Source organism: Cyprinus carpio, chromosome A20, assembly GCF_018340385.1.
Source record: "Cyprinus carpio isolate SPL01 chromosome A20, ASM1834038v1, whole genome shotgun sequence".
NCBI lineage: Eukaryota > Metazoa > Chordata > Actinopteri > Cypriniformes > Cyprinidae > Cyprinus > Cyprinus carpio.
Window position 1 is genome coordinate 9,331,661 of NC_056591.1, and position 11,287 is coordinate 9,342,947.

The following is an 11,287-nucleotide window of genomic DNA, read 5'->3' on the forward strand; positions in this document are numbered from 1 at the left end:
CATCAAGATGATTTATAATAATAATAATACATATTTAAGTGTCATGTCACAGGTTTGCCAGCAGATATCACTCATTTTTGCTAGTATGATCTCTAAATTAGCCTAATCATTCTGACTTTTTGCCTTTTCTTTCTTTCTTTCTTTCTTTCTTTCTTTCTTTCTTTCTTTCTTTCTTTCATTTTTTTTTGTTTTTTGTTTTTGTTAATAAATCACAGCATGCATAGGAATGATGCTCCTTCAGAGAATTTTGCAGTCTGACCTGTTTTCACCACACACACACACACACACACACACACACACACACACACACACACAAACAAACAAACAAACAAACAAACATATCCACATTAAACAGAAGTATGGTACTTTGTTCTTTATTACTGAATTCACTCAAAATTGAAGACTCTGGATCATCCAAGAAGTATTTGTTAATTTAAAAAGAATGAAAAAAAGTGATACATTTGAATCAGTCATCATAGTTCTGAACTCTTTGTCATTGTCAGGCAAGGATTTCTCTGTAAAATCAGTAGGTCTACATAACTGGGGCTCTGGTTAAAGCATCTACCAGCATGATAACTTTCTGAAATTAACCAGCCAAACCATGACCTTGAAAGTCTGTAGTGAAATAACCAGCCTAGATAAATGTATTAATGGGCTACTGGCTATAAAATTGCATCTACAAAATGTCTTGTAAATATTTTTCACAAGGACATGTTAAATAATTATAATAAAGGGTCATTATGATTTGAAAACAGTGTTTTGGAGTGATTGCCTCTAACTCTGCAGTTTCACAGTTTCACTTGTGATACAAAAAACTCTTCAATTCCCTAAAACCAGTTCCCTTCAAACCAGTTTTTTTTCTTCCTGAACATTTTACAGTAAACAGAACACGGAAACAATTTATACTATTTAGCACAAAGAAGCTGAAGTGTTAGTTATTGTTGAGCTGTTGTTTGAGTTGTTTGGTCAGTGTTCATACGCAGTGAAATGGGCCAGTGTTTCAGTGGGACAGGACCAGTTCACCTGTCCAGTGTGTCTGGATCTACTGAAGAATCCAGTGACCATTCCCTGTGGACACAGTTACTGTATGAACTGTATTACAAGCTGCTGGAATCAGGAGAATCAGAATGGACTTTACAGATGTCCTCAGTGCAGAAAGATCTTCAGTCCAAGACCTGCCTTATGTAAGAATGTGTTGTTTGATCAAATGGTGGAGGACCTGAAGAAGACTAAACTACAAACTGCTGTTCCTGCTGGTGCCTCCTGTCAGACTCATTTTGACCGTCATGAAGAATCTCGCCCAAGTAAACCACACAAAGTGATCGATGTCGCTGGGCGAAGGCAGAAGATGATCTGTCCTCAACATCATAAACAACTGGAAATCTACTGCCGGACTGACCAGCTCTATATTTGTTATTTGTGTGCAGTAAATACACACAAAAACCACAACACCGTAACAGCTATAGATGAGAGGACAGAGAAACAGGTAATACAAAAATTCATACTAACTTGTTGTTATTTTAAGATTTTATATATTTTTCATTATAAATGTTATATGTAATAACTGCTTCACACACTTTTTTCTAGTTTGAGAATAGTTAATATTTGGACACCAATAAGAGACACTTTTTAGCTAGCAATAATGAAATATAGGAGGAGGGTGCACTAGAGCTATGGGGCAGGGTGCTAGTGATGACATCACAAAACGGCCAAATCTTGGTTCATGAATACTAATAAAGTTATGCACAACAAACATGGTATTTTAATATTTTGAAAATTAAATCTTGCATTGGGTGGATTAAAGAAAGAACTCCTCTTTTTATTATTATTATTATTATTAATAAAAAAATTACTGATTTCATTCAGAAAACAACACTATTTAGCTTAAAGGTGCTGTATGTAAGATGTTGACTCTACTAAAGCATAAAAATACCATAATATGTTTGCAGATATTTAAGAAACATACTAAGTTTCATACTTGTTTATCTGAAAAACAATGCTACAGTCAGTTATTCTCCTTTGAAAATGTGTATTCTGGGCCAGAATGTGGGTCTTTGTTTTGGTTTGTGAAACCCGCCCACTGCCAGTTTACCCAATTGTATTTCGGCACTCCGGGTTGCCAGCTGGCGAGATACACAGCGTATTTCATTTCATTCGTCTTCAAGTGCGCTCGTTCCTGTTTGTCTCGTCAATCTGGCAACCTGCCTGTGCATCAACTCTGAGGAGGAGGGGCCGGGTGAAAGAAACCCTCTCCAATATTTTGAACTTGGACTGCAATACCTAGTTCAACCACTCAGTGTCAATCCTACATACAGCACCTTTAACGTTATTTCTTTGTGCAACAGAAACATCTGGAACAAACTCAAAGGGACTTCCAGGAGAGGATCCAGCAGAGAGAGAAAGATCTTCAGGAGCTGAGAGAGGTTGTGAAGACTCATAAGGTGAGTTGCCAACTGGTAGAAAAGTTTCATGGTCATTTAATACTCTCTTCCAATCAGTGATAATCCCAGTGCACTTCCAGTCCCACCGAAGATCACTTTGAATGTGTCCTTACAGCACTCTGCAGAGAAAGCAGTGCAAGACACTGAGAGGAACTTTACTGAACTGATCCGCTCCATTGAGAAAAGCCACTCGGAGATCACACAGCTGATCAGAGATCAGGAAAAAGCTGCAGTGAGTCAAACCGAAATACTCATGAAGCAACTGGAGCAGGAGATTGATGACCTGAGGAAGAGAGACACTGAACTGGAGCAGCTTCTACAAACAGATGATCACATCAATTTTCTTCTGGTAAGAGAGCTTGAGAAAAACAGGACAGTGATGTAGAGGTGTCTTTATTTTAATGTTTGTTTGGTTTTTTATTTTTGTCTTTGTCTGCATTTCTGTAGAGCATTGAGTCTTGCTCTGTTCCTCCACAAACTACTGAAGTGCCCAGAATCACAGCCAATTCTCACCTCTTATATGATGATGTGGGAAAATCTGTCCTTCTGCTAAAAAATAAACTTGAGGAAGTCTGCAAAGAATTGACAGAAATGATATCTAAAAGAGGTAAATTTCTGGAGATGTTCAAAATTTGAAGTGAATCATGTAATTTTTGCAAAAGGAATGTTTGGAAATCTAAAACTGATGTTTCCAACTGATACTAAAAAAAGACAACCATCTTCAAACAAATCTGAAGCATCTAATAAGGCTTTTAAACATTACTTTATATGTGAGTTTTCTCTTTAATTAAAAATAATACTTTAAATCTCTGTTGGTTTCCATAGTGCAAAACATTAAGATCATTTCCACTTCTGAGGAGAGCATAAAACGTAAGTATCATCTAATAAAATGCACACACAGTGATGTTTGATTCCTCCATTATATTCAGGTAGCTCATGCAACATTTCTTTCATAATGTGATTAATCAAATACTTCACATGCATTAAGCTGTACACTATTCTAAATCAGCTGGTACACGCTTGCTGGCCCAGTTGGGAGTAAATCTAAAACTTTGATTTCTTCCGTGTCACAATTTAACTGAAGAACTATCAGGAGTCTGTTTTAAAAGCTTTTATTATTTCTTGACTGTTTGACAGTGTGACATTAATATCTTTGCTTTCCTCTACAGCACCACAGCCACGGTCCAGGGCCACAACAATGCCAGGACCACCATCCAGTTTCCACCCAATGCCATTACCAACTAGACCTCCCCCAAATGAATGGTCACGATACAGATCCTTGTCGGATTCAAAATACTGGCATTCCATAGAATAAGAGTCACAGCCCAGACCCTCCGCATTGCCAGGATCATGTGTCAGACCCTCCACAACACCACTTTGTGTTTGAATCAACACAAAGTAGAAAAAATAAATAAAATTATATTCCTATTTTTCTTTGTAAATCTGCAGTCTCTACAATAGACAGATTTTGATTTAAATTTAGCCTATCTTATGGTGTTTATATATCTAAGTATCCAATTATGTATCTACAGACTTGATATAGTATTGGTATACATTTTTAAAACATTATTTTATGTATATATTTATATATTCCTTCTGTTTAACCTCTATCCCTGATCAAACACAAGTAAACCCACTAATTAAGATCTTCAGGAGCACTTATAGTTACAGACAGGTGTGCTGCATGGTGCAGGGTTAGAACTGAACTCTTCAGGTGTAGATCTCCAGGAACAGGATTGGCATGCCTGATTTAGATAAATGTTTTGTCCGCTTATTAATGTATCTAAAGTGCATATTGCCTGCTTGCTTGGTATGTGGTTAATAAAGACTTATTTCACTTTTTCCAGTTCTTTGTGTTATAAAAATATCCAGTCATGAAGTATCTCGCCTGAGACTATGCAGTTTTACTAATGATGAGAAACCAGTGCAAACAATTGAGCCCGTGAGTGAACTGTCCGAATGAATCCCGTTGTATCGTAAATCGATTCACAACTTTTGCTAAGCAATCATACCTATTTATTAAAAAAGAACTGACTCAAAAGTGTGCTTCTTTGGTGAATCAGTGTTCTTAATCAGAAAATGCAGGTGCTGAAATTGTTGGGCATGTTTCAGTAAGGCTGCGTTTACACTTGGCATTAACATGCGACTCCGATCCCGATGTTGTCCACATATACATTGAAACAACAAGTGTAAACATACTTCTGATCGGAATGTTATCCGATCAGCGGGTCCTGGTCCAGAGGTAGTCAAGGACACATTGTGATCGGATCTCAGTGTAATGTAAACAAAATCCAGCTATCGTGTCTGCATTCGCAGGTCGACATCACGCAAAAACTGTCAGAAAAAAGACTGAGAACACCCGTGTGGAGCGCTAATGAGACTCCTACACTTTTCTTTTATTTCTTTTCAAAAGAAACCCACCACTTCAGGTTGACTTTGCACCGGGCCGTTCTCTGCAGACTTATTTAAATATTACGCGGGAAAGACAGATCCGATCGCTTATCCGGATAGAAAAGTCAGTTGATGTTGCCAAGTGTAGCAGCTTAAAAAAGCTCTTTCACATACCATCCAATCAACTAGATCGGATCATTTTAATCCTCGTTATTATGACGTTATTACGACATTACAACCATTGACTTTACTTTACTGGAACACCTATTTTAAGGGAACTTTTTTGAAGGGGTCGTTTTTCCATTACCCTGTGCTATTTTTCCATTGTTTCACACATTATACAGCATCTAGTGCGCCACTGTTGTGTCATTCAGTCATCATCATGGATCACAATTATTCATTGGCGATTACAGAAGATCCAAAAAAAAAAACTTAAACGTAGATCAGCTGAGGCAAGCAGGCTTTGGGACAAACAGAGATATAAAACAAGGATCAACACTGAGAATGTACAAGTAATCATCATGTGGGCTACAGATGATTTGAACAGAATTACAGCATAATGTGTTTTAATAGACAGGTAAGCAAATATATATTATTTATTGTACAAGTAATAATCATGTAGGCTACAGATGATTTAAACAGAATTACAGCATATTTTTGTATTATAATTATCACTATTGTTATAGATGTTGTTAGATGACGCAGTCATGCAATGGTGTAAAGTTAAGCAGTTCTTTGTCACCTACTGTAGTTAGTAAATCTGTATTGGGATTGACTGCATTAAGCCTCTGTTATACTTTCCGCATGTGCGAGTGCGCAAGAGTCCGCTAGGGTCCACGTGTAAATCTATATCGGAGGGTGTACGCAGAGGCTCAGAGCAAACATCCGCATGGCTCCCATTTTTTGACCGCACAAACAATTATGTGCTGACAGTAAGCCAGTGTTGCCAACTAAGGCTGCATCCAAAAACACTAAAATGCTGCCTTCGGAGGCAGCATTCCAAGGCAGGAAGTTATCAAGGCCTCTTGCCTTGCCTTGCCTTGTAAATGTATATTTCTGACTAACGCCTTCTTCTTCTGATAGAATTTTGAAGGCAGCATAGATGTATCCTTCGCCTTTGATATCCCACAATCCTGTGCATTCCTTTCCGTGATGGTTGAGCAAAAAAAAAGATGGCGTCTAAAAGTTGTGTAATATTTTTTTAGTTAGTAAATGTATATTTCTGACTAACGTTTTGCCTTTTTGATGTTAGTTCTAGCGAAAAATCAGTATTTTAGTAATTAAATATTTTTTTAGTTATCACAAAAACTCGTTCTATTTTGTTGTAGTTCATTAAACCATTACGCTGCCTCAGGTCTGTCCGAAATCAATTTCATGAGGTGCCTTAAATAAAATTAAAATGAGGCGGTTTGTCCACAGCTTGATTTGAATTTTAAATGACATAACTTCATATGATAGGCTACAGCACACAATGAAGTTCATAGTCTGATAGCTCCTCAATAACTGTGATTCCACAGGTGAATAATTAAAATCACACTCTGAAAGATGAGCTCTGAAAAGATGCAGCATCAAGATCATTTATAATAATAATACATATTTAAGTGTCATGTCACAGGTTTGCCAGCAGATATCACTCATTAGACTCTTTGCTAGTATGATCTCTAATTAGCCTAATCATTCTGACTTTTTGCCTTTTCTTTCTTTCTTTCTTTCTTTCTTTCTTTCTTTCTTTCATTTTTTTTTGTTTTTTGTTTTTGTTAATAAATCACAGCATGCAGTCTGACCTGTTTTCACCACACACACACACACACACACACACACACACACACACACACACACACACACACACACACACACACACACACACACACACAAACAAACATATCCACATGAAACAGAAGTATGGTACTTTGTTCTTTATTACTGAATTCACTCAAAATTGAAGACTTGTTCTCTGGATCATCCAGGAAGTATTTGCTCATTAAAAAGAACCGACTTAAAAAAAAAAGTGATAAATTTGAATCAGTCATCATAGTTCTGAAATCTTTGTCATTGTCAGGCAAGGATTTCTCTGTAAAATCAGTAGGTCTGCATAACTGGGGCTCTGGTTAAAGCATCTACCAGCGTGAAAACTTTCTGAAATTAACCAGCCAAACCATGACCTTGAAAGTCTGTAGTGAAATAACCAGCCTAGATAAATGTATTAATGGGCTACTGGCTATAAAATTGCATCTACAAAATGTCTTGTAAATATTTTTCACAAGAACATGTTAAATAATAATAAAAAAAGGTTCATTATGATTTGAAAACAGTGTTTTGGAGTGATTGCCTCTAATTCTGCAGTTTCACAGTTTCACTTGTGATACAAAAAAACTCTTCAATTCCCTAAAACCAGTTCCCTTCAAACCAGTTTTTTTTCTTCCTGAACATTTTACAGTAAACAGAACACGGAAACAATTTCTACTATTTAACACAAAGAAGCTGCAGCATTAGTTATTGTCGAGCTGTTGTTTGAGTTGTTTGGTCAGTGTTCATACGCAGTGAAATGGCCAGTGTTTCAGTGGGACAGGACCAGTTCACCTGTCCAGTGTGTCTGGATCTACTGAAGAATCCAGTGACCATTCCCTGTGGACACAGTTACTGTATGAACTGTATTACAGGCTGCTGGAATCAGGAGAATCAGAATGGACTTTACAGATGTCCTCAGTGCAGAAAGATCTTCAGTCCAAGACCTGCCTTATGTAAGAATGTGTTGTTTGATCAAATGGTGGAGGACCTGAAGAAGACTAAACTACAAACTGCTGTTCCTGCTGGTGCCTCCTGTCAGACTTATTTTGACCGTCATGAAGAATTTCGCCCAAGTAAACCACACAAAGTGATCGATGTCGCTGGGCGAAGGCAGAAGATGATCTGTCCTCAACATCATAAACAACTGGAAATCTACTGCCGGACTGACCAGCTCTATATTTGTTATTTGTGTGCAGTAAATACACACAAAAACCACAACACCGTAACAGCTATAGATGAGAGGACAGAGAAACAGGTAAATACAAAAATTACTACTGGTTATTGTTGTTGATATTTTAAGATTTTATATATTTTTCATTATAAATGTTATATGTAATAACTGCTTTATATGTAATAAGCCACTTTTTAGCTAGCAATAATGAAATATAGGAGGAGGGTGCACTAAAGCTATGGGGCAGGGTGCTGGTGACGACATCACAAAACTGTCAAATCTTGGTGCATGAATACTAATAAAGTTATGCACAACAAACATGGTCTTTTAATATTTTGATCATTAAATCATACATTGCAACTCCTCTTTATTTTTTTATTATTAAAAAAAAATGACTGATTTCATTCAGAAAACAAAACTTTTTAGCTTAAAGGTGCTCTGTGTAAGATTTTGACTCTACTAAAGCATAAAAATACCATAATATGTTTGCAGATATTTAAGAAACATGCTAAGTTAACATACTCGTTAATCTGAAAAACAATGCTACAGTCTGTTATTGTCCTTTGAAAATGTGTGTTCTGGGCCAGAATGTCGGTGTTTGCTTTGGTTTGTGAAACCCGCCCACTGCCAGTTTACCTAATTGTATTTTGGCACTCCGGGTTGCCAGTTGGTGAAAAACAAAGCGTATTTCATTTAATTCATCTTCAAGTGCGCTCGTTCCTGTTTGTCTCGTCAATCTGGCAACCTGCGTGTGTGAGAAGGAGGGGCCGGGTGTAAAAAAAACCCCTCTCCAATATTTTGAACTTGGACTGCAATACCTAGTTCAACCACTCAGTGTCAATCCTACATACAGCACCTTTAACGTTATTTCTTTGTGCAACAGAAACATCTGGAACAAACTCAAAGGGACTTCCAGGAGAGGATCCAGCAGAGAGAGAAAGATCTTCAGGAGCTGAGAGACGTTGTGAAGACTCATAAGGTGAGTTGCCAACTGGTAGAAAAGTTGCATGGTCATTTAATACTCTCTTCCAATCAGTGATGATTCCAGTGCACTTCCAGTCCCACCGAAGATCACTTTGAATGTGTCCTTACAGCACTCTGCAGAGAAAGCAGTGCAAGACACTGAGAGGAACTTTACTGAACTGATCCGCTCCATTGAGAGAAGCCACTCGGAGATCACACAGCTGATCAGAGATCAGGAAAAAGCTGCAGTGAGTCAAACTGAAATACTCATGAAGCAACTGGAGCAGGAGATTGATGACCTGAGGAAGAGAGACACTGAACTGGAGCAGCTTCTACAAACAGATGATCACATCCATTTCCTTCTGGTAAGAGAGCTTAGAAAAACAGGACAGTGATGTAGAGGTGTCTTTATTTTAATGTTTGTTTTGTTTTTTTATTTTTGTCTTTGTGTGCGTTTCTGTAGAGCATTGAGTCTTGCTCTGTTCCTCCACAAACTACTGAAGTGCCCAGAATCACAGCCAATTCTCACCTCTTATATGATGATGTGGGAAAATCTGTCCTTCTGCTAAAAAATAATCTTGAGGAAATCTGCAAAGAATTTACAGAAATGATATCTAAAACAGGTAAATTTCTGGAGATGTTCAAAATTTGAAGTGAATCATGTAATGTTTGCAAAAGGAATGTTTGGAAATCTAAAACTGATGTTTCCAACTGATACTAAAAAAAGACAACCATCTTCAAACAAATCTGAAGCATCTAATAAGGGTTTTACACATTGCTTTATATGTGAGTTTTTTCTTTATGTAAAAATAATACTTTAAATGTCTGTTGGTTTCCATAGTGCAAAAAATTAATATCATTTCCACTTCTGAGGAGAGCATAAAACGTAAGTATCATCTAATAAAATGCACACACAGTGATGTTTGATTCCTCCATTATATTCAGGTTGCTCGTGCAACATTTCTTTCATCATGTGATTAATTATTTATACTTCACATGCATTAAGCTGTACACTATTCTAAATCAGCTGGTACACGCTTGCTGGCCCAGTTGGGAGTAAATCTAAAACTTTGATTTCTTCCGTGTCACAATTTAACTGAAGAACTATCAGGGGTCTGTTTTAAAAGCTTTTATTATTTCTTGATTGTTTGACAGTGTGACATTAATATCTTTGCTTTCCTCTACAGCACCACGGCCATGGTCCAGGGCCACAACAGGGCCACCACCCAGTTTCCACCCAATGCCATTACCAACTAGACCTCCCCCAAATGAATGGTCACGATACAGATCCTTGTCGAATTCAAAATACTGGTAGTTCATAAAATAAGGGTCACAGCCCAGACCCTCTGCATTGCCAGGATCATGTGTCAGACCCTCCACAACACCACTTTGTGTTTGAATCAACACAAAGTAAAAATATATATATATATTATATTCCTATTTTTCTTTGTAAATCTGCAATCTCTACAATAGACAGATTTTGAATTAAATTTAGCCTATCTTATGGTGTTAATATATCTAAGTATCCAATTATGTATCTACAGACTTGATATAGTATTGGTATAAGTTTTTAAAACATTATTTTACGTATATATTTATATATATTCCTTCTGTTCAACCTCTATCCCTGATCAAACACAAGTAAACCAGCTAATTAAGATCTTCAGGAGCACTTATAGTTACAGACACGTGTGCTGCATGGACCAGGGTTAGAATTGAACTCTTCAGGTGTAGATCTCCAGGAACAGGATTGGCATGCCTGATTTAGATAAATGTTTTGTCCACTTATTAATGTATCTAAAGTGCATATTGCCTGCTTGCTTGCTATGTGGTTAATAAATACTTATTTCACTTTCTCCAGTTCTTTGTGTTATAAAATATCCAGTCATGAAGTATCTCGCCTGAGACTATGCAGTTTTACTAATGATGAGAAACCAGTGCAAACAATTGAGCCCGTGAGTGAACTGTCTGAAGGAATCCGGTTGTATCATAAATCGATTCACACCTTTTGCTAAGCAATCGGACCTATTTATTAAAAAAGAACTGACTCAAAATTGTGCTTCTTTGGTGAATCAGTGTTCTTAATCAGAAAATGCAGGTGCTGAAATTACTGGGCATGTTTTAGTAAGGCTGCGTTTACACTTGGCATTAACATGCGACCTGTGTCCGGATGTTGTCCACATCTAAACATTATCCGATCAGCGGGTCCTGGTCCAGAGGTGTAATGTAAACACAATCCAGCCATCGTGTCTGCACTAGAAGTAGTCGAGGATGCATTGTCCCCGCGAACTGTCAGAAAAAAAGACTGAGAACACCCGCGTGGAACGCTAAAGAGACTCCTACAAACTGTCAGAAAAAAAGACTGAGAACACCCGCGTGGAACGCTAAAGAGACTCCTACACTTTTCTTTTATTTCTTTAAAAAAAAAAAACCCACCACTTCAGGTTGACTTTGCACTGGGCCATTCTCTGCAGACTTATTTAAATATTGCGCGGGAAAGACAGATCCGATCGGTTATCCAGATAGAAAAGTC

At 37.4% G+C, this 11,287-nt stretch overlaps 2 protein-coding genes across 2 annotated transcripts; both read left to right on the top strand.

The window, feature by feature from the left end:
• Positions 1-468: 468 nt before the first annotated feature.
• LOC109052533 (tripartite motif-containing protein 29-like) lies at positions 469-4,276 on the top strand. The gene is made up of 6 exons (XM_019069961.2): positions 469-1,486; positions 2,346-2,441; positions 2,557-2,790; positions 2,889-3,048; positions 3,267-3,311; positions 3,611-4,276. Exons 1-6 carry the CDS (start codon positions 1,088-1,090, stop codon positions 3,754-3,756), a joined length of 1,080 nt encoding a protein of 359 aa, XP_018925506.2. The 5' UTR covers positions 469-1,087; the 3' UTR covers positions 3,757-4,276.
• Positions 4,277-7,250: 2,974 nt separating this feature from the next.
• Positions 7,251-9,609, top strand: LOC122148950 (E3 ubiquitin/ISG15 ligase TRIM25-like). The gene is made up of 4 exons (XM_042777556.1): positions 7,251-7,875; positions 8,675-8,770; positions 8,886-9,119; positions 9,218-9,609. Exons 1-4 carry the CDS (start codon positions 7,378-7,380, stop codon positions 9,404-9,406), a joined length of 1,017 nt encoding a protein of 338 aa, XP_042633490.1. The 5' UTR covers positions 7,251-7,377; the 3' UTR covers positions 9,407-9,609.
• The last annotated feature ends 1,678 nt before the right edge of the window (positions 9,610-11,287 follow it).

Bases quoted from the DNA above. Each gene is read 5' to 3' on its own strand.
- LOC109052533 (XM_019069961.2), top strand. From the start codon at position 1,088: ATGAACTGTATTACAAGCTGCTGGAATCAGGAGAATCAGAATGGACTT. The intron at 2,442-2,556 runs GTGAGTTGCCAA...GTGTCCTTACAG, and splicing joins AGGTTGTGAAGACTCATAAG to CACTCTGCAGAGAAAGCAGT. The intron at 3,312-3,610 runs GTAAGTATCATC...TTTCCTCTACAG, and splicing joins TTCTGAGGAGAGCATAAAAC to CACCACAGCCACGGTCCAGG.
- LOC122148950 (XM_042777556.1), top strand. From the start codon at position 7,378: ATGGCCAGTGTTTCAGTGGGACAGGACCAGTTCACCTGTCCAGTGTGT. The intron at 7,876-8,674 runs GTAAATACAAAA...TTTGTGCAACAG, and splicing joins ATGAGAGGACAGAGAAACAG to AAACATCTGGAACAAACTCA. The intron at 9,120-9,217 runs GTAAGAGAGCTT...GCGTTTCTGTAG, and splicing joins ATCACATCCATTTCCTTCTG to AGCATTGAGTCTTGCTCTGT.